The following is a 23,047-nucleotide window of genomic DNA, read 5'->3' on the forward strand; positions in this document are numbered from 1 at the left end:
ATAATAATAATAATAATAATAAAAAAAATTTAATTTAACCTTTATTTAACCAGGTTAGTCCCATTGAGATTGAGACCTCTTTTGCAAGAGAGACTTGGATAATTAGAAAGTTTCCAATTCACATAACATGCATGTCTTTTAAATAATACTACTACTACTACTAATAATAATCATAATAATAATAATAATACAGTTGGCATGGCTCGGCTCAAGATTGACAGGCACACTCCTGATGGATCGGCGAGCGCCCACTAGAATGCCCCTGTTGCCGGGAAGTCCAGTGTGGTCAGCACCTGTGTGGGTACAGGCAGCCTCTGGCTTCTCGCTGTATTACGCTGTGGGTTGTCGCAGTTCTGCGTGCAACTCCAGTAACAGTGGCCTTGGTAATCGAAATCAGCATATGAGCCATTTATCGTCATTTGCAAGTAAATCCTCGCATTCCCTGAATACGTGCTCACGTCGGATTTCACCATTTACAAGGTCTTCCAACAATGCAAACGCAGCCATTGTTAATGCCATTTTACTCATCACTTGGTGGTGACTGCTTGTTTTCACACTATTAAGGGTTCCTAGCATCACCTCTGTGTGTCGGCAGTGGAACAATAGCTGCAGAAACGTGCGTATGCCAGCCTGGATTTTCGCGTGATGCACCGCATATTTTCACGGTCATTTCACTTTTGAGACATCTGAACGTTAGCGTGGAGACAGATGTATGCCATGTTTTTGTGCATGAGGCCCTGGTGAGCTGGTCTTTACTTGTTTGTGAAGGTCACTGGAAGTTAACCAGTGACCAAAGGCTGGATGTCTTTGGTACAAGGTCTCTCCAGATAATCTCTCCAGATATTTTTTTATTTTATTTTAGACTTCTGTTTCTTGCATTTTCTTAAAGTTGGTATTGGCTATAAGTACTATTGATCCAGCTTGAACACTTTGCTCCAAACCTGCAAGCTATACTGTAGTTTCTACATTGTCATTCTATCCATGAGTTGCAGCTGCCAATCAATAACTTATTATCAAGGCTCATCAACCTCACTCTCAATACAGCTATCCTGATGCCATCTCTGATTAATGCCCAGGTGGTAGTACTGGCTCAAGAGATTTATCCATACGCCTGAGTTGTTTTTCCACCTCACAAAGATTAAGTCAGATTTAATTTGTTTTCTTTTTGTTTTAAATCACTTTTCCTTTTTCTCAAATGACATACTTAACTTCCAGGGACAGGTATGAAAGTCAGTACTGCCTGCCTCAGATCTTTGGATATGTCTTTTGAAAAAATTGTTGCGTATAGAAATATTACACTGGGGTTTGGGAGTTAATGGAGGTTTGGTGGTTAATCCTGTGTTCCATCACAGTCCCTATGTCAGGGCTCAGACTGTGAAGGGCAGAACTGTTTCGTCAGGGAGCCAGTCAACAGTCAGTGTCCTGATAGCCTTCTAATAACTCTGGTGGTATTGTACCTTCCCTCTGACTGCTTTGATGGCCACCAGCGATTGGGGAATAGCCTTTGATACAGGACCTGCTGTGTGCCTTGGGTTCTGCCCAGCCTAATCTGCCAATACGTTTCACTATGACAAATGCCTCACTTTGTGAAGTTGATCCAAAACAAAAAGCAGAAAAAAGGTTAGGACAGGAGTTTGTCATCCATGAGGTTATTTCATTATTTATTTATCTATTTTTTTTTATTTGAAATTAATTTTTCAAAAGAAGACAGTAAGAAAAAAACTGGCAATGGAAAAGGTGAATTTACCTCACAAAGTTAATGAAAGTCCTTGAAGAGAGGCGAGGGAAGCCGTCACCTGTCCTAGTGATGGATAGCACCCTCCCTGTTATTAGCAATCCTACAGCCCAGAGTTTTATGCCTTACTGGAACCATTTGTTGATTAATTAATCGGGTAATGTATGCTATCTGTGTTTGAAAAGTATCCACATGTTGTGGGCTGGGGTGGTTGGCTGGCTTGGTTTTTGTTTTCTGTTTCTCCCACCAGGTGGTATGCATTCAGGACTGAGTGGCTGAGCATTAGGACCTCACCCTGAACACCTGAGGCTTGTTTTCACGTGCAGGTCATCAGGACTCACAGCTGTGGTGTATTTTGTCTTGATCAGAGATTGCTGCATTTAAACCTTGAATGCACAGTGTGTGATTGCCAGAGACTCGACCTTGTGAGCAGACGTGTGAGATCGACGTCAGGAGAACAATCTCACCATCACGGACGCAGAGACCGCTCCAGGTTTGACGCCACAGTCTGTGAAGGAGGATTGGGTGAGGTCTCACGCTCTTCAGCACACTTCCTGAGGTAATTTGGTTTTGGTGACTTTTATGAAGTAATGACAGTGGATTTGGTGTCCCTCACACCTTGTGTTGTTGAGCTGTCACGTTATGCTAATTGTCTAATCAGCTTCTGCTGCAGTGGAGATTTGAACTGAGTTGTTCCGTGCCTGCAGGGTGAAAAGCTGATGTATAGATTTGAGCCAGGAAGTGTTTGCTGATTGCGTGCACCTTTGAGTTGTGTCTCTCTGTGTGGAGTTGGACTCACCTCCATGTTTTCTTTCTTCACAGACTTGGTTTGTCGCGGCCACCTGGGGGGTGTCGGCGGGGTCCCTGGGTCCGAACTGCTGTGGCTCCGGACCGTTTGCGCTGTTGAGAGCGCGCCGTGTTTCCACCTCACCAGACCGCGAACTTTTTAGTTGTTTAGCACGTCACTCACTGTTATGTTTATTAAATTCTGTTATCCTTTGAACCGTGCTCTGCTTATTTTATGCTGGGTCCTTTCAAACGCTGGGTCGGTGCTCCAACCGCGTCCGAAACATAACACCACATAATTCTCTTTCATCTTGTCCTGAACTCTCAGTACAAGGGTGATTCTTTAACTATTGGCCTTGTAAATGTAATTACCACCACACCATTGCCTTACAATATAAAGCGCCTTGGGGCAACTGTTTGTTGTGATTTGGCGCTATATACATGTGCTCTGATGTCACTGTTAAACTCCATAGAAACTACCCAAACAATCTTTCATACAAACTGTTTAAAGGGACATTACAGTGTTGTGGTGGAAATTACGGCAATAGTGTGGGACAACTACATTTTGTTTAACAAAATCACAACAGTTGTATGACATTGAATACCCCAATTATGTTTTGATTATTTTACTGATATTTTATTCAGAGATATTTTAAAACATTAGAAAAACGTTTCTTTACCATTCATTTTTATCATTGAAGATCAAAAGTCTGGGTGTGGGACAAGCACAAAACGGCAATATTTGCATATAATGATGCTGAAAAAAGGTGAAAAAGTCATCATAGACTACTAGAACAAATTTCTTAACACACTTTCATTGTAAAGATAATTATAAAAGTGTGAAATTTCCCCTTTTTTCTGTTTTTCATACAATATGATCAAAGGACATAATAAGTGCCCGTAGTCTAAGAATCACCCACAAGCGCAGGATCTCCCACCAGGCCTCAGCTGCTTTCAAACCACCACAGATCCTAAGCAGCCACAACAAAAGGGGGGCCATTTGCACAAAAGCCCTGCCTGCCTTTAATGCAAAGTAGAATAATAAACAATTGTGAGGAAAAGTGTGTCCCATGGCATGAATATATTCATTTCCACTGGCCTAAAGTCAAACTTGTCTGATCTATTTTTAAGATTTTAATAATTTGATGTAAAATTAAAAACACTATGTCGCAGAAGCATAATGAGCTGTGCCGGTGTTGTCATTATATCATTATTTGCGAAGTGAACATTTTCATATACGTATCTTCACACGTCCTTGAATTTGCTGCATCCATTCTAACAACCATTACATTCATTTGATTCTTTTTCAGTAAGTTTCATGGAGTTTTGTCACCCAAAGTTGAAATCCCGTTTTTAAACAAGAAAAGACCAGTGTTCCAGTGTTTTTATTTTTTGTTTTGTTTTTTTGTTTTTTTAATTCCTCTCTGACTCTGTATTAATCTCCATTGTCCTGGATCACTGTCACCAGTGTCTTCACTGTTCTTTTGATCTATTTTTCTTTCAGCTGTGCTTTATGCAATCTCAATACATGTGTAGGGTTTTCCATCAAATGTGTTTCTTCATACACTTCCGTACATGTTGCTTTAATGTCGGTAGATCCACTTTTCCACATTTTCTTGTGATAGCTTTTTTGCCTGCCAGAAATGATAGCTGTCCAAATAACTACCATTTTATTGAATAATACCTTCTGTGAAATTGAAAAGGTAAAAACTGAACAATTCAAGGAGCTTTTCTATCTTTCTTCCTTATTTAACACATTCCTTTGCATTCCCCAAAACTGGTTACCTTTGGACCTTTCAAAAATAATGCCTCTGAGAAGACATGGCAAGATTTCTTCAAACGTCTACTTTTAAACTTGGGTATATAAAAGAAGCAAACCAAATTTTTCTAAGAGAAGTCCCTTTGCCTTCTTGTACGAGGGCTGTCCATAAAGTATAGGTCCTTTTTATTTTTTTCAAAAACTATATGGATTTTATTCATATGTTTTTACGTCAGACATGCTTGAACCCTCGTGCGCATGCGTGAGTTTTTCCGCGCCTGTCGGTGACGTCATTCGCCTGTGAGCACTCCTTGTGGGAGGAGTCGTCCAGCCCCTCGTCAGAATTCCTTTGTCTGAGAAGTTGCTGAGAGACTGGCGCTTTGTTTGATCAAAATTTTTTCTAAACCTGTGAGACACATCGAAGTGCCTCTACTGGTGGTTGGCTCTCACTGCGGTATTGTATCACTTCCTGTTCCGGAGCACAGCGGTGTTTTGCTGTTTTGCTGTATCTGTTAGCTGTTTAATCTGCGCAGTTAGATTGATCTAGTTACCTAGATAACAATTTGTTTCACAGTGTAATCTTCACGTGCCTTAACTAAAGCACTCCCTCTGCTGAATCACCTCTAAATTATTTACACGTTATTCACTTTGCGTGTTTTTAGGAATCCACTAGCTTAGCGCAGCTACTAGCTCTTAGCCGGTTTAGCATGGCGGCTTCTCCTGTCTCTCCCGCACTTTTCTGCTCTGGGTGTGAAATGTTTAGTTATTCCTCGGCCTCCTTTAGTAGTAATGGTACTTGTAATAAGTGTAGCTTATTCGTAGTTTTGGAGGCCAGGCTGGGCGAATTGGAGACTCGGCTCCGCACCGTGGAAAATTCTATAGCTAGCCAGTAGCCTGTAGTCGGTGCGGACCAAGGTAGCTTAGTCGCCGTTAGTTTCCCTCTGGCAGATCCAGAGCAGCCGGGAAAGCAGGCCGACTGGGTGACTGTGAGGAGGAAGCGTAGCCCTAAACAGAAGCCCCGTGTACACCGCCAACCTGTTCACATTTCTAACCGTTTTTCCCCACTCGGCGACACACCCGCCGAGGATCAAACTCTGGTTATTGGCGACTCTGTTTTGAGAAATGTGAAGTTAGCGACACCAGCAACCATAGTCAGTTGTCTTCCGGGGGCCAGAGCAGGCGACATTGAAGGAAATTTGAAACTGCTGGCTAAGGCTACGCCAATCGGAGGTCACTAAAATTAACATTGAATCAGTGTGTAACTTTGCAAAAACAATGTCGGACTCTGTAGTTTTCTCTGGGCCCCTCCCCAATCGGACCGGGAGTGACATGTTTAGCCGCATGTTCTCCTTGAATTCCTGGCTGTCTGAGTGGTGTCCAAAAAATGAGGTGGGCTTCATAGATAATTGGCAAAGCTTCTGGGGAAAACCTGGTCTTGTTAGGAGAGACGGCATCCATCCCACTTTGGATGGAGCAGCTCTCATTTCTAGAAATCTGGTCCAATTTTCTTAAATCCTCCAAACCGTGACTATCCAAGGTTGGGACCAGGAAGCAGAGTTGTAGTCTTACACACCTCTCTGCAGCTTCTCTCCCCCTGCCATCCCCTCATTACCCCATCCCCGTAGAGACGGTGCCTGCTCCCAGATCACCAATAACCAGCAAAAATCTATTTAAGCATAAAAATTCAAAAAGAAAAAATAATATAGCACCTTCAACTGCACCACAGACTAAAACAGTTAAATGTGGTCTATTAAACATTAGGTCTCTCTCTTCTAAGTCCCTGTTAGTAAATGATATAATAATTGATCAACATATTGATTTATTCTGCCTTACAGAAACCTGGTTACAGCAGGATGAATATGTTAGTTTAAATGAGTCAACACCCCCGAGTCACACTAACTGCCAGAACGCTCGTAGTACGGGCCGAGGCGGAGGATTAGCAGCAATCTTCTATTCCAGCTTATTAATTAATCAAAAACCCAGACAGAGCTTTAATTCATTTGAAAGCTTGACTCTTAGTCTTGTCCATCCAAATTGGAAGTCCCAAAAACCAGTTTTATTTGTTGTTATTTATCGTCCTCCTGGTCGTTACTGTGAGTTTCTCTGTGAATTTTCAGAACTTTTGTCTGACTTAGTGCTTAGCTCAGATAAGATAATTATAGTGGGCGATTTTAACATCCACACAGATGCTGAGAATGACAGCCTCACCACTGCATTTAATCTATTATTAGACTCAATTGGCTTTGCTCAAAATGTAAATGAGTCCACCCACCACTTTAATCATATCTTAGATCTTGTTCTGACTTATGGTATGGAAATTGAAGACTTAACAGTATTCCCTGAAAACTCCCTTCTGTCTGATCATTTCTTAATAACATTTACATTTACTCTGATGGACTACCCAGCAGTGGGGAATAAGTTTCATTACACTAGAAGTCTTTCAGAAAGCGCTGTAACTAGGTTTAAGGATATGTTTCCTTCTTTATGTTCCCTAATGCCATATACCAACACAGTGCAGAGTAGCTACCTAAACTCTGTAAGTGAGATAGAGTATCTCGTCAATAGTTTTACATCCTCATTGAAGACAACTTTGGATGCTGTAGCTCCTCTGAAAAAGAGAGCTTTAAATCAGAAGTGCCTGACTCCGTGGTATAACTCACAAACTCGCAGCTTAAAGCAGATAGCCCGTAAGTTGGAGAGGAAATGGCGTCTCACTAATTTAGAAGATCTTCACTTAGCCTGGAAAAAGAGTCTGTTACTCTATAAAAAAGCCCTCCGTAAAGCTAGGACATCTTACTACTCATCACTAATTGAAGAAAATAAGAACAACCCCAGGTTTCTTTTCAGCACTGTAGCCAGGCTGACAAAGAGTCAGAGCTCTATTGAGCCGAGTATTCCTTTAACTTTAACTAGTAATGACTTCATGACTTTCTTTGCTAATCAAATTTTAACTATTAGAGAAAAAATTACTCATAACCATCCCAAAGACGTATCGTTATCTTTGGCTGCTTTCAGTGATGCCGGTATTTGGTTAGCATTAGTGAAGGTTACAAATGATCTTCTTATGGCCTCAGACAGTGGACTCATCTGTGTGCTTGTTCTGTTAGACCTCAGTGCTGCTTTTGATACTGTTGACCATAAAATTTTATTACAGAGATTAGAGCATGCCATAGGTATTAAAGGCAGTGCGCTGCGGTGGTTTGAATCATATTTATCTAATAGATTACAATTTGTTCATGTAAATGGGGACACTTCTTCACAGACTAAGGTTAATTATGGAGTTCCACAAGGTTCTGTGCTAGGACCAATTTTATTCACTTTATACATGCTTCCCTTAGGCAGTATTATTAGACAGCATTGCTTAAATTTTCATTGTTACGCAGATGATACCCAGCTTTTTCTATCCATGAAGCCAGAGGACACACACCAATTAGCTAAACTGCAGGATTGTCTTACAGACATAAGGACATGGATGACCTCTAATTTCCTGCTTTTAAACTCAGATAAAACTGAAGTTATTGTACTTGGCCCCACAAATCTTAGAAACATGGTGTCTAACCAGATCCTTACTCTGGATGGCATTACCCTGACCTCTAGTAATACTGTGAGAAATCTTGGAGTCATTTTTGATCAGGATATGTCATTCAAAGCACATATTAAACAAATATGTAAGACTGCTTTTTTGCATTTACGCAATATCTCTAAAATTAGAAAGGTCTTGTCTCAGAGTGATGCTGAAAAACTAATTCATGCATTTATTTCCTCTAGGCTGGACTATTGTAATTCATTATTATCAGGTTGTCCTAAAAGTTCCCTGAAAAGCCTTCAGTTAATTCAAAATGCTGCAGCTCGAGTACTGACGGGGACTAGAAGGAGAGAGCATATCTCACCCATATTGGCCTCTCTTCATTGGCTTCCTGTTAATTCTAGAATAGAATTTAAAATTCTTCTTCTTACTTATAAGGTTTTGAATAATCAGGTCCCATCTTATCTTAGGGACCTCATAGTACCATATCACCCCAATAGAGCGCTTCGCTCTCAGACTGCAGGCTTACTTGTAGTTCCTAGGGTTTGTAAGAGTAGAATGGGAGGCAGAGCCTTCAGCTTTCAGGCTCCTCTCCTGTGGAACCAGCTCCCAATTCGGATCAGGGAGACAGACACCCTCTCTACTTTTAAGATTAGGCTTAAAACTTTCTTTTTTGCTAAAGCTTATAGTTAGGGCTGGATCAGGTGACCCTGAACCATCCCTTAGCTATGCTGCTATAGACTTAGACTGCTGGGGGGTTCCCATAATGCACTGAGTGTTTCTTTCTCTTTTTGCTCTGTATGCACCACTCTGCATTTAATCATTAGTGATTGATCTCTGCCCCCCTCCACAGCATGTCTTTTTCCTGGTTCTCTCCCTCAGCCCCAACCAGTCCCAACAGAAGACTGCCCCTCCCTGAGCCTGGTTCTGCTGGAGGTTTCTTCCTGTTAAAAGGGAGTTTTTCCTTCCCACTGTCACCAAGTGCTTGCTCACAGGGGGTCGTTTTGACCTTTGGGGTTTTTCCGTAATTATTGTATGGCCTCGCCTTACAATATAAAGTGCCTTGGGGCAACTGTTTGTTGTGATTTGGCGCTATATAAATAAAATTGAATTTAATTGAAGTGGACACGGTTCGAAAAATTAAGCTGGTTTTCGGTGAAAATTTTAACGGCTGATGAGAGATTTTGAGGTGATACTGTCGCTTTAAGGACTTCCCACGGAGCGAGACGTCGTGCAGCGGTCCCAGGCGCCGTTGTCAGGAATTCCGACGAGGGGCTGGACGACTCCTCCCACAAGGAGTGCTCACAGGCGAATGACGTCACCGACAGGCGTGGAAAAACTCACGCATGCGCACAAGGGTTCAAGCATGTCTGACGTAAAAACATATGAATGAAATCCATATAGTTTTTGAAAAAAATAAAAAGGACCTATACTTTATGGACAGCCCTCGTATTAGTTGTTGTATGGTCATTTGTCCAGGTTTTGTCCATTGTTATCTGATAACTTAATGTAGTTTTCTCTTCTTCCTTTGATGTATTTAGTATTTAATATTATTCACCACTTCTTTGTAAAATAAGGCTATGATACTTATTTAACTTCCATTATAAGGACTTATTACATTTTTAATGACTCCATTCACTTTCTTCAAGGGATTCATCTTGATTTCTTTCTTATGATAGTCTCGTACTTGCAGATACATGTAACACTTGTGCTTTTCGAGATTACTTTGTCTCTTTATAATGAGTAAAATCTCCCCCTGTGTTTCATTTTCAAAAGTACACCATGCTGTTTATCCCAATTGCTTCAAACCCACAACCATATCTTGCTGGTTCATATTTCTCATCATAAGTCATCCATTTTAGTACTGTGACTTTGCATTTTTCACATTTGTATCACCTATCTTTCTCGACCACATTTGCAATGTAGATAATGTCTGTATTTGTTCTCTCTCTCTGACACTCGCGCTCTCTCTCTCTTTCTCTCTCCCTTTCTCTCCCTCTCTGTCTCTCTCTTTTTTCTCTAATTCTCTCGCAACGGCTTTACATCTGCAGTTTCACGGTGAATTGGATATCTACTTCTATCTTTATCAGTATCTTTCCACTTTGTTTTATAATCCACTTTACACCAGCAAAAACTGACCGTAGCTGTGCCACTTAAAAATATTTCTCTACCTTCTGAATTTCTAAGCCATCACATACTGGAGCAGCTGGAGTGTTTCATATCTATACTTATACTAGGCCTTTTACCAGCCCCAATAAATCTGAATGATATTTTATGCTAAGACAGAAATGGGGTTTCTGATATGTCTGCAGGCAGAGACTGAGTCAAATAAAGCAGTCCGGGAGGAATATTCATTTTAATCCTCCGTATTGCCAATCTGAAGTTAAGTAGTGAAGTAGTGTTATATCTTTTATGTATTTCATGATTTAATTTATTGTAATTTGCTTTGTACAATTTTGTCAATTGTTTTATGAGTGCTAGCCTGAGGTATCTTTTTGATTTTAAGTTCCACTTAAATTTATGAAATTCCTCACTTATTTTTTGATATTGTGTGATTTATGTGTGTTATAATTTTTGTTTTGTAAATGTTCTTTCTTTATCCTGACATATCTCTATATGTTTCAAATCATTTCATCAGTGTCAGAAATGACATTTGATCTTCTATGTTGCATGTCACTCAAACAAGCTCCTTCCTTGTCCTGCCTAAACATTGTGCTCATGGTTTTCTGAAAATGGCATTAATGTGTTAGCAAATCCAGTCAGTGATGGGGAACACAGCCTTGTCTGGTCAATCTCTGCAGTTGAATTTTATCTGTTAGATTTCCATTTATTTTAATCCTGGCTGTCAGTTGTTGATATAGCAGAGTCTTTACACACTACACTGATTTACTGTCAAAGCTTAATCTTTCCAAAATGTGATACAGGAACATATTATACACACAGTGAAATGCCTTTAGTGCATCTACAGTTACAAACAGTGTACTCTGATTTTCATGCTTGTTCCGTTAGTTGTCTTTGTGTTATCCTAGTTGACCCCCTTTTATGAATCCTGTTTCTTCACAATTTTTTTCTCCAAAATAGAAACATTTTATGAATTAATTCCTCCATCGATATACAGTCATACTCAAAATATTACACACCCTGGAATAATTTTTGATTTTTTTTTTTTTTTGGCCATATTTTAGAGAATATGGATGATACACAAAAAGTTTTTTTTTTTCCACCACTCTTGGTTAATGGTTGGGTGAAGCCGTTTATTGTCAAACAACTGTTTACTCTTTTAAAATCATAATGACAACAGAAAGTAACCAAAAAAATCTAAGGGTATGTAAATGTTTGAGCATAACTATGTTGTTACTGAGAATTGTCGACTGAAATTAATCGAAGAGAGAGGGTGCAAATGTTATCCTATGATGCATAGTACACATCACTTTCAGGTCATTTTCCATTTGTCAGTGTGTTGATTGCTTCATCTATCTATCTATCTATCTATCTATCTATCTATCTATCTATCTATCTATCTATCTATCTATCTGTCTATCTATCTGTCTGTCTATCTATCTGTCTGTCTGTCTGTCTGTCTGTCTATCTATGTGTTTACAATGTACGAGGGCTGTCAATAAAGTTACGGTCCTTTTTATTTTTTTCAAAAACTATATGGATTTCATTCATATGTTTTTACGTCAGACATGCTTGAACCCTTGTGCGCATGCGTGAGTTTTTCCACGCCTGTCGGTGACGTCATTCGCCTGTGAGCACTCCTTGTGGGAGGAGTCGTCCAGCCCCTCGTCGGAATTCCTTTGTCTGAGAAGTTGCTGAGAGACTGGCGCGTTGTTTGATCAAAATTTTTTCTAAACCTGTGAGACACATCGAAGTGGACACGGTTCGAAAAATTAAGCTGGTTTTCAGTGAAAATTTTAACGGCTGATGAGAGATTTTGAGGTGATTCTGTTGCTTTAAGGACTTCCCACGGTGCGAGACGTCGCTCAGCGCTCTCAGGCGGCGTCATCAGCCTGTTCAAGCTGAAAACCTCCACATTTCAGGTTCTATTGATCCAGGACGTCGTGAGAGAACAGAGAAGTTTCAGAAGAAGTCGGTTTCAGCATTTTATCCGGATATTCCACTGTTAAAGGAGATTTTTTTAATGAAAGACGTGCGGACGGGTCCGCGCGTCGGGACGCAGCCGCCGCGACGCTCCGCCACAGGAAAAACACCTCTGTTGAAAGCCTTAAGGACAAGTTGGAACATGTCCTGCCTGTTAAACAATTTCTCATATACTCACTCCACTGAAAGCCATCAAAAGCCGCCTGGATTTTAACAAATGGTTATCAACACGGAGGTGTTTTTCCTGTGCCACCGCACCGCGTCGGCTGCGTCCCGACGCGCGGATCCGTCCGCACGTCTTTCATTAAAAAAATCTCCTTTAACAGTGGAATATCCGGATAAAATGCTGAAACCGACTTCTTCTGAAACTTATCTGTTCTCTCACGACGTCCTGGATCAATAGAGCCTGAAATGTGGAGGTTTTCAGCTTGAACAGGCTGATGACGCCGCCTGAGAGCGCTGAGCGACGTCTCGCACCGTGGGAAGTCCTTAAAGCGACAGAATCACCTCAAAATCTCTCATCAGCTGTTAAAATTTTCACTGAAAACCAGCTTAATTTTTTGAACCGTGTCCACTTCGATGTGTCTCACAGGTTTAGAAAAAATTTTGATCAAACAAAGCGCCAGTCTCTCAGCAACTTCTCAGACAAAGGAATTCCGACGAGGGGCTGGACGACTCCTCCCACAAGGAGTGCTCACAGGCGAATGACGTCACCGACAGGCGTGGAAAAACTCACGCATGCGCACGAGGGTTCAAGCATGTCTGACGTAAAAACATATGAATGAAATCCATATAGTTTTTGAAAAAAATAAAAAGGACCGTTACTTTATTGACAGCCCTCGTATATATAACTATATATATAAAATTTCCTTTTCACATTGGTAAATTGAGTTTTGTTAGCAAAATTAACTATTTGCATGTTCTCTCCCAGTATTTTGCGTACTTGGGTGGACAAACCCCAAATTGCATATGCATGATTGAAAATTTGCGAAATGGTCAATGTGTGCTATTTTGCATATTTGACAGATGCCGTCATCATTGCACACTGTTAGTGACTCAGCATGCAGGTGTATTTGCACGTGCAATGATGTTTGTACACATTTTACCATACGCAAACCTTTTGTAAACCAGGCTCTAAGTCTCTAGTATAAGTTTTTCTTTTATCTTTCTTCTTTTCCTGTCATCTGATACAACTGCCTCACATATATTCCTCCACTCTTATCAGGATTAGCAGGAATAGAATCCAAATGCAGGACAAAATGCAGGTTTTGCAGACTGAAGTAAATTTATTTTAAAGATGAAGTTCAGTGCTGACCACCTTGGAACACATGGTGGGATTCACAAAACGGATAAGTCAAGCAGACCCAATGACGGATGTGATGAGTGGCAGTGGTGACAAGGCAACTGAGAGATACAGAAACAGACAAGCATGCATGATTTCAGACTGGACTGAAGAAAGACGGTGACCATGATGGAAGTAGAAAAGGTAATGACAAAACAATTATCAAGTGTGTGATTAATACATCTTGTACAGGTGTGCAAACAGATTGAAGGCAGAGCACCATGCAAACTCACAGGCAGATGCAAGAGGGAGACAAGAAGAAGGAGAGACATACTGCAGAATGATTATTAACTACAGTGATTGAACACACAAAACCCGATTAGCACCACTGAGCATCTCACAGAAACCCACACACAAATGGAAACATACAAACAGTGTGAAAGCTGAAACCTGTATATAACTCTTCCATTTTTATAATGGAGTAAACTGCTCTTGAGTGTGTAACTGAATAATGGGTATACTCCTTTGTCCAAAATGTGTACTGTTATCCAAATATCTCTTATCCCTACTTATCCAGTGACAACTTAATATACTTGTTATTTGGTTATTGCTTCCCTGAAGACTTGTTTTATCTAAACAATAATTCATAACTACATTAGAATTCCCCTCACAATTTAATTACCCTTCTGATTCTGCTGCTATTATATTGAATTAAAGAAACCCTTCTAACTTTCAGGTGGTGCATTTACATTTATCAGATTTATTATTTTATTTTTTAGTTTTTGTCAGGCGGAATGGTCTGGAACTGTAGGACACAAATGCACAACTCAAGCGAACAGCTCTGGTTTTTAGATGGTTTTACTGTAGAAGACAGCGGAGGTCGGTACACGAGAAGGCAGTCCAGGAAAAGCAGCAGTACAAGAAACATCAGGCAATCAAGCGTGGTCAAAGCAACAGGCAGGAGGTCAGGTACACACAAAGAGGCAGGCAGAACTAAGGAACGCAAGAACAGAGCTGGATTGAAGGCACAAGGCACGACAAACTGGCGAGAGACAAACAAATCAGGGACAGGTGTGCCTGGAAAGCACCAGAACAGGGCGTGGCCAGAGAAAGAGAGAGAAACACCCAGCAAGAGAAGAAGCCAAGTATACCCAATGAAACACAAAAAGTAACTAACAGCACAAGAGAACAAACAACCCAGAACACCAAGCAAAACTCAAACCATGACAGATTTCCCTTAACAGTAATGTACCTTCCATCTGTTGTTTGCGTTTCTTTGAGTTATACAAAATGATGGAGCTGAAATCAATATAACTGTTCCCCTTTTACCACCTTGATTATATTGTCTATAATAAGAATTCCTGTTTCTATATGTATTTTTTTGTTATTTGATGCACTGATAACGACATTGTGTTCTTGGAAAAATCTAACTTGAAATTGTTTTTCAGTGAAGATATGAACTTTGATCTTTTCATTCATTTTTCTTCAGTGACACAAACTAATGACTGCTAGAGATCATGTTTTGCAGTTTGTTTTTTTAAATTGCCTTTTAATTCCCAAATCCTTGAAAACTATTTCTGTTAATTACACACACTTACTTGTGTGAAGCACCTTGAGGCAGCTTTGTTGTGATTTGGCGCTATATAAACTAAATAAATTGAATTAAATTGAAATTGAATTAATTGAACAAACCTAACTATAAATGATTGAACTTCCAAATGTGGGAAAACTTTGTATCAAAAGTCCGTGTTGGTGTGTGAAAGGGGAATTCTCTTCTTGACTGTCGGCCCTTCCCGACTGAGGGCCCTGTTTTTGATTTCTTTGTCACTGCCTGTTTCCACCCATCATTTTTAATAACCATTTTAGTTCAATATCTCAGAAACTGATAGAACATAAGACAGTCGGAACACTTGTTGATGGGCACAGTGGCGTTCAAACATACAGCTTGTTCAGTTTGTGTTTGTTTGTTTTTATCAATATCAGATGGCTCTTTTTCACAACCCTACTTTAATCAGTGAGACACACGCACACTAATTTTTGGCGTTTACTTTCCAGATTAAAATTGCAGAATTGCAAATGCTGTATTTATCTACATCTCAGAGTGATAGCATGGGTACATCAGCAACACAGCTGGTTGATTTTATTTTCAATCAGCACACAAAAGACATGGTGCATTGGGTGTCTTCTAATTTATCTGTCTTTTAATTTATCAAGCAAACACAAAGCCAGTGGAATGCCATGGTACAGATGCTCAGCCCACAAGTATGCCTTAACTCTGTAATCAGTAATATCTGGCTATAATCCTTTGGCCCATTGTGTTCAATGACACAACTGAAGCAGGAGAATGTGACATCATAATTTTTCCTGTCGTATCCCGTCACTGTGCTTATTATCTGTGTTTGAATATGGTGCATGTGTAACCTTGGCATCTGATCTTCAGAGTATCCATGAGCACATTTTTTTTGAGAGTAAAGTCTGAACCAGTCAAGTAGATAATACAGTTGTCTTAATGTGTGTTTGTCAGCAAGCAGACCAGTAAATGTACTCCCTGTCTACTGCATTCCTCTTTTCTACTTTCCATTTCTCATTATTTCCTCACACCATTCAGTCAGCCATATTCTTTACTCATTTACTCACCCAATACCCAGATTGGCCGACCAGAGGAATTTACGATCATCGTCTTGGCTTCCTCTCAACTCACTGTAAAGCTGTCATGGTTTTACCACCACCGGTGTGTCATTAAAATGTAGAAGTTTGCAACGTTACCTAGAAAGTTACAAATGATGCTGGCAAACTCGCCTGTTTCCTCCACTTACATTTCTCCTGGTTGCAAGTTGTTGTTCCCCCTTGGCTCCAAACTAAATCATGAGCTGTCAGTGCTGTCATCACTCTAATGCGACAGCTCAGGGAGGAAATGGGAGCTCATCTTTGCTATCAAAAGGGAGACTCGTGCCATTTTCCGCTGTTGAAACCTTTAATGCTGCACGGTGATTTTTCTTTTTTTTTTTTCCTTTTCCCCTGAAAGGAGACTTAACATGTTGGGAATTCAGCATGTTATTCTTTGTTCTGGCTTCATGCTTTTTGATTTCATTTATATGGAAAAGGCCAAGTTATTCTTTGAATAAGGAACACAGCTCCCTGTGAGCCATAATGTAGCGCAAAAACCCACCTGAAGAGTCTGACAGGTTGACACTTTAATTTCCTTCTGAGTTTTTTTCCTAAATTTTACAGGCAAAAAAGATATGTGCTGCTGTAAAAGAAAAAAGTCCACGGGTTGGAAATGATTAAAGTCAGAGCCTCAATTAAATATGCTTTTCTCCCTTCACTCAGATTTGGAAAGCCACGGCGGGATGAGCGGCCAGGTGACAGGGTAGAGAGGAAGGCCTCCAGTAAATCTAAATCTGAGGACATGCAGGCATCAGAAGAGGACACCCTGAGGATGAGACTGGAACAAGAGAGGTGAGTGTTGAGACACAACTTTGGATTGCTAAAGGAAAAACAGTTAGGTCCAGACAGAGGGAATAGTAAAAAAGAACACCGAAGACCAGAAAATTCAACAATCCTTCCTAATTAACAAACAACGTGTGGTTAGGAAATTCTGTGATGGAACTCATTTCAATTTGTAAGTCCCTCACATTTATATGAGGACATTAAATAGTTCATTCATGGATTGCTGTTGTTCAAAGACACTGACTCCTAATGGTGCTCATAGGCCCCTGTGGATTTGGGATGATTGAATGTTGCTCACTATAATCACAGAATCAATGAACTTTGCATTTGTCTTCTCCTGCAGTTCGCTGATGTTGTTAATTGCTCAAAGATATACTGCTGCTTTTTTTCTCATCCCTCTTCAGTTGGCATCCTTTGGTGTTTGTGGGCGTCCAAAGTAATATGGACAGGTGTTGCTTTTGCTGCAGGTGTCTCATCCAAAGAGAGAAATCCTATTTAATTCTGTTCAGTGAGGTGAATGAAAAGACAGCTAGTTGCTCCTGCAACAGCCAGTGGAAGTCAGAATTCAAACTGCTATTGGTAATGGCATCTAATTGAATAGAAACAATAGGTCTCGATACCTCAATCTCATGGCAAATGGAGAGACGAGTGGATGGCTCTCACAAAAATGCATGTTGCCACAAACACAAGTTAACATAACCAAAATATGCAAAAAGCCTCTTCCCTGCTGAATGAAACATCTGTCCTTCTTCAAGACCTTGTGGCATGTCTTTTTTTTATTTTTTGGCTGGGGGTGGGGGTAGACTGCAACAGCTTAAAGTTGCCTCCGCTGTGGGTGCAACCCTCCCTGGCAGAAGGCCCAACACATTTCCTTCGGTGCACCCTGCAGACGCGAGCCTGGCTCTTCATTCGCTTTGTCCCCTTTGAGCGTCTCCCTAGCGTCTCACAATAAGCAGCAGAATCAACACGGGAACAGAGCGGGCATGAGATATGTATAATCCACATCCTCACAATCCTCCCAACTGCATTTGAATATCGTCCTACTCTGGGTTTCCCAGTTTCTTTGTCTGTCTTGCAGCAGATTCCCATTCCCTGTTTTGTTTGTGTCTGTTCTGCATGTGTGAGTGTTGGGTATTTTCTCCTCCAAACATTTTTAAAACCTTTAACAAGACAAACAGAGTCAAGAAACACCAGTGAGACAGAAAGTCAAATTTTACGCGCGGAGTGCGGCCAGGCTGTACACCAAGGCTACACTAAAGTCTGGCCTGCTTTTCCGCTCTTTTTATTAAGAGACGCCCTCATCACATAAACAAAAAACTTGTCCTAAGGGTGGGGGTGATGACGCAAGACAAGTTTCTTCCCGTAACATAAACGCATACGTCAATAAGTGCAGCTGTAAGGAAGGACACTTTCTTTTACACAGGTCAGCACATCTCGTTCGTCTGTTGCAGTTATCAGCTGTTCTGCATCTGCCTGAAGTGTCCTGTCCTTCACACTCCTTCACACTAAGCACCACATCACAACAGTCAAAACGTTCTCTTACTCCCAGTCGTTAGAGGCTGCGAAAACAAAGTTATATTATAATAATAAGTACATCCAGCCCTTCATTCCCAGCTCAGATTGACCCCAGAGTGCTAAAACAAAATTGAATTCTCAGGCTTGGTTAAGACAGGTGCAAAACAGCACAACACCGTTCTCATGAGAAAGAAGACAAAGCTAAAACAAGGTTGAATAACACATACATTCTCAGGGTGAAGTGCAAACAGCACAACACCGTTTTCATAAGAAAGAAGACAAAGGTACAAATGTTTAACAGTGATAACATATATATATATATATAAAATCCTTAACATTTCCCACCTGTTTATCACCTGTTAAACATACAGTAGGCATCACCCAGCTTAGTTAGTTAGTTTATTAACTTAATCTATTCTGTCCACGTTTTTATTAATTGAACACCACCAACAGATGGAGATTCGAATCCAGCTGCTATTTGATCAACCAGTTTATACTCGTCAGGCACTCCTCTGGGGACTCCTATTGCGTCAATATATGTTGGATTTCCTACTCCTTTCCAATCTCTTTTTACTCTATGTCTGGCTATGCCTTTCTGCCAATCCTCAGGAATAAGAGAGGCTGCATATGTCGTAACGTCTTCAGGGGTCATGGGTAACAATAATGATATTAATGCACAATAACCTGACACATTTCGTGGCAGTCTGTCAAAGATTCTGTTATCACCACACCACCACCATACATCACTCCTACCGACTGGTATAAATGAACTGTTTTTTCTGTATTATTCGACTACACCACTTGTCTTATTACTTTTTCAGCTAAAGCTTCATAGGCTAAGAGTGTGTTAACTCATCACGTCAACAGTTCAAGCTTGAACTGGAGTTGTGAGCTTTTCAATATCATCATAATTCTCAGTACAGTCATTACAGTTTTCTCCACTAAGGTCTGACTGTTTCAATGCTTGATATTTTGGCATAGTTTGTTGGAAGGCCAGATTACACTGTACAAATGTATTTGACACCATTTTGCCAACCATTGTTTTGATATAAGGGATCACACAACACATGCAAAGTCCAATCAGAATTAGGACTATAATAACTGGTGTCACCATTTTCAATAGTAACTGCCAACATGGTCCTGAAGTCAACCAGGACCAGGGATTCCACCGGTTCACGGCTAGGGTGTCTTTATGCATTGCATCACGAAGTTTATTCAGCTCTTCCAATGCGTCCTGCATATCCACTGAATGAATGGAGTCTGGGATGAAAGTACAGCATGTTGTGTTCAGCAGAACACAAACTCCTCCCTGTGAACCAGTAAGCAAGTCTAAAACCATGCGATTTTGCATCACCATGGTACGTAAAGCATCTATTTCAGTGTTTTGAGCTGCTACTATTTTTTTAGTTACATTCATGAACAGACCCAATCGATAATTCAGAGTTTCAATCGTTAATGAATTTTTTCCCACTCCTATCCAGGGGAACAATGAATGTGCTATTTTATCTCCTACAGACCACAATTTTTTGGTCCTTTAGTACATCCGAGCCCCACATGTGATCATGTGGTAACACATCTGGGTATATCAATCTCCTCCGTCTGGTGCTGCCATTCTTCTCTGTGGAGGTCCTACCACATATGTATGGTCAGTCACCTGGGTAGGTGCACACACACCACCCCAATTTGGTGGGAGACTCATGTACAGTCTGGAACCATAAAGCCAATAGATGTCATCATACACCGGAGTACCATTTATAGGTGGTAGCAAAAACTTACTAACATAAGCACATGATTCATCCGTTCCCCATGGACAGGAGCCTGTATAATTACATCCCCGTCCAATGTGATGAAGATAAGTACCATCCACATATTATGTTTTGGTTAGGCTTAAATTATTTGATAAAACATACGTTTGGGTACACAGACGTTTCTTAATTTTACCTACATTTTTATTCCCTGTCCCGTAAAAGCAAATTGGGAATGGCCGTTGTGATGACAATTTAACGTGATGATATTTTTGCATTTCCCTTCAGTCTAGTCAATGGAGCAGCACTTGGGCACGCTTGTACGTCCTCTGTTGAAATCCCTATCATATAAGTGGTTGCACTGAGGCAAGTGGTGTTACATCTTATCAGATTTGCTGAGAACTGCTGCCCCCGAAATACAGTTTGATTATGCATCCGTATGATAAGACATTCTGTCACCCTAGCAGGGTACGGTTTAGCCGTCAGAGCTGGGTGTGTTGAGGATATAGGTATCTGTGAACAAACATAACAATTAGTAACGTAATTCCATTCCACCAGGCCAGGAATCCGAGGAGCACGAAACACACTAAGATCACAACGCAACCGGCTGCCCTACCAACAGTCCGGCAGCGGCGGCGCTGAGCACGCCGCTCCGGGGTCTGCTGTAGTTCAGTCATGATTGCTAGGATACAGTGTTGTTAACCACCTCACCTAATAGTGCAAGGATCTCCCTGCTTCACTGGCATTGAGACAATCTATTGCTAATTAAATAGACTCCCTTTGTAGCCAGACTTCCCCTTCCACTGTGGAGGCCGCCAACACACGCTGTATCTTACAGTGATGTATCCACGTTGATCTCTCCGCTATCTTTACTGCAGTTGGTGTTGTTAACAGCACTTGGTATAGACCTTCCCAACGAGGACTGGACTCTGATGAACACCCAGTCTCCTGGCTAGACTACTGGAAGGCCGTCCTGTGGAAGATCAAAATTATTCGGCAGTAAATGTGTTTAAGTTATCTCTTTCTGTGTTAATGTCTTTTTCATAAAATTTGCTAATGTTTGTTCCTCATCTGCTGTTTTAGTATCCATGTCAAAATTGGTAGACGATATGGTCGTCCATAAAGTATCTCAAATGGTGTTAACCCTGATGGTGTTGGTGTTATTCTCATATACAATTTTACTAGGTCCAACATTCAATCCAGGTTTGTTTTGTCTCTTCTATACATTTCCTTAATCTTATTTTTATTGCGCCCTTTTATGTGCCCTTTGTCCTTTCCACTAATCCGGCACTGTGTGGTTGATAAGCACAATGATTTTTGAGATTGACCTGTAGCGCTTCTCCTACGTATTGCACTATTGTATTAACAAAATGCGCTCCATTATCTGAATAGACTGTTTCTGGTATTCCAAATCATGGAATGATGTCTTTGCACAATGCCTTAGCCACTGTAAGTGCACCTGCATGTTTTGTAGGGAACAATTCTACCCATTTTGAGAAGGCATCAATTATGACTAAACAAAATTCCTTCCCTTCATGTTTACTCAGCTGTATATAATCCATATGAATCACTTGAAAGGGATATTGTGGTGTTGGAAATTTGCCTCTTTGGGGTCTCAAATTGCCTTGTGAGTTGTGTTTTGCACATGTCATGCATGCTCTACAATGCTGTTTTGCATATGCATCGAACCCATAAAGACAAAAAATAGATTGCAATTGCGATATCATACCCCCTGATGAGACATGCGTCACGCCATGGCTCATAATAGCTGCCCATTTAAACATATTTTTTGGCAATATGGGTTTCTTTTGTGGTCATATCCGGAGGGGTGTCATATAGGAGAAAAATAGAAAGAGCTGTTGCCGCCTTTGCGGTTTTGTCAGCAACATCATTTCCTTTTGAAACACTGTCAGAGCCTTTGGTGTGAGCCGCACATTTGCATATAGCAATTTGTTGAGGCAACTTCACAGCTTGCAGTAGGGCAGTTAGGAGAGTGGCATGAGTCACTGGCTTTCCAGATGATGTCACCATTCCACGCTCCTCCCACAGTTTTGCAAACACATGCACTGTGCTGAAAGCGTACTGGCTGTCTGTATAAATTGATACAGCCGTACCTTTAAACAGATAGCAAGCTGCAGTTAAAGCAACTAATTCAGCTGCTTGTGCTGAAAATGACGATGGCAATGAAGCAGAATCCAATACTTCTGAATTTGTGACAACAGCATATCCAGATTGTGTTTGTCCATAAGCTTTGTCAGTGGAAGAACCATCCACATACACAATTGTACTGTTTGGGATGGGTGTGTCCTGGAGGTCTGGGCGTGCTTTCGTACAGACCGTAGCTACATCAAGACAATTGTGCGGCTCACCATCCTCAGGTAAGGGTATCAATGTGGATGGATTCAATGTCGTACAGCACTCTACCGTAAGGTGTGGTTGTGATAATAGCAAGGACATGCACGAAAGATGTCTTGCTGGGGACAAAAGGCTCATTTTTGTCTGCAACAGAAGTGCAGAAACTGCATGTGGAACTTCCAGTGTCAACTGATGGAATAGAACAACATTACTGCTACTTTGAACAGCCATAAAGGCTGCAACAACAGCCTGTACACATGGTGGTAGAGCACTTGCCACTGCATCCAATTTAGATGAGTAGTAGGCAACTGGCCTTAATTTTGAGCCATACACTTGAACCAAAACACTAGTCATGGACTCATTCTTACAATCAGCTGTTTGAATGAATGGTTTACTATAATCTGGTAGTGCCAAAACTGTGGATGACACTAATGTTTGTTTTACTTTTACAAAAGCTTCCTCAGCTTCTTTGTTCCATTCCAACACGGTTGACATTGAAATATCATCCTTGTACATCAAATCAGAAAGTGGACTAGTCAATTCTGCATAGCAGGGAATCCATGCTCTGCAGTAATTAGTCAGTCCAAGAAATGACATCATCTGCTTTTTGGTTTGTGGTTTTGAGGCGTGCAAAATTGCTTCCTTCCTGTCAGACAGGATCGTGCGCCCTGTGGCTGATAATTCATGTCCTAAATATTTTACTTTATCCCTACACAACTGAACTTTGTTTTTACTCACTTTGTGGCCATTATCAAATAAGAAACATAATAATGCTACTGTGTCAGTTATG

The 23,047-nt window shown here is 40.8% G+C and overlaps 1 protein-coding gene across 3 annotated transcripts in view; it reads left to right on the plus strand.

Annotated features, from left to right (window-relative positions):
* LOC117512002 (partitioning defective 3 homolog) overlaps window positions 1-23,047 on the plus strand; it is a 1,323,734-nt gene that overhangs the window by 1,032,325 nt on the left and 268,362 nt on the right. For all 3 annotated transcript variants that reach the window (XM_034171933.1, XM_034171942.1, XM_034171950.1), the window contains one exon: window positions 16,523-16,651. In XM_034171933.1, the coding sequence (XP_034027824.1) occupies window positions 16,523-16,651 (129 nt within the window). The remainder of the gene's footprint in view (window positions 1-16,522; window positions 16,652-23,047) is intronic.

This window comes from Thalassophryne amazonica, chromosome 1 (assembly GCF_902500255.1).
Source record: "Thalassophryne amazonica chromosome 1, fThaAma1.1, whole genome shotgun sequence".
Taxonomy (NCBI): domain Eukaryota; kingdom Metazoa; phylum Chordata; class Actinopteri; order Batrachoidiformes; family Batrachoididae; genus Thalassophryne; species Thalassophryne amazonica.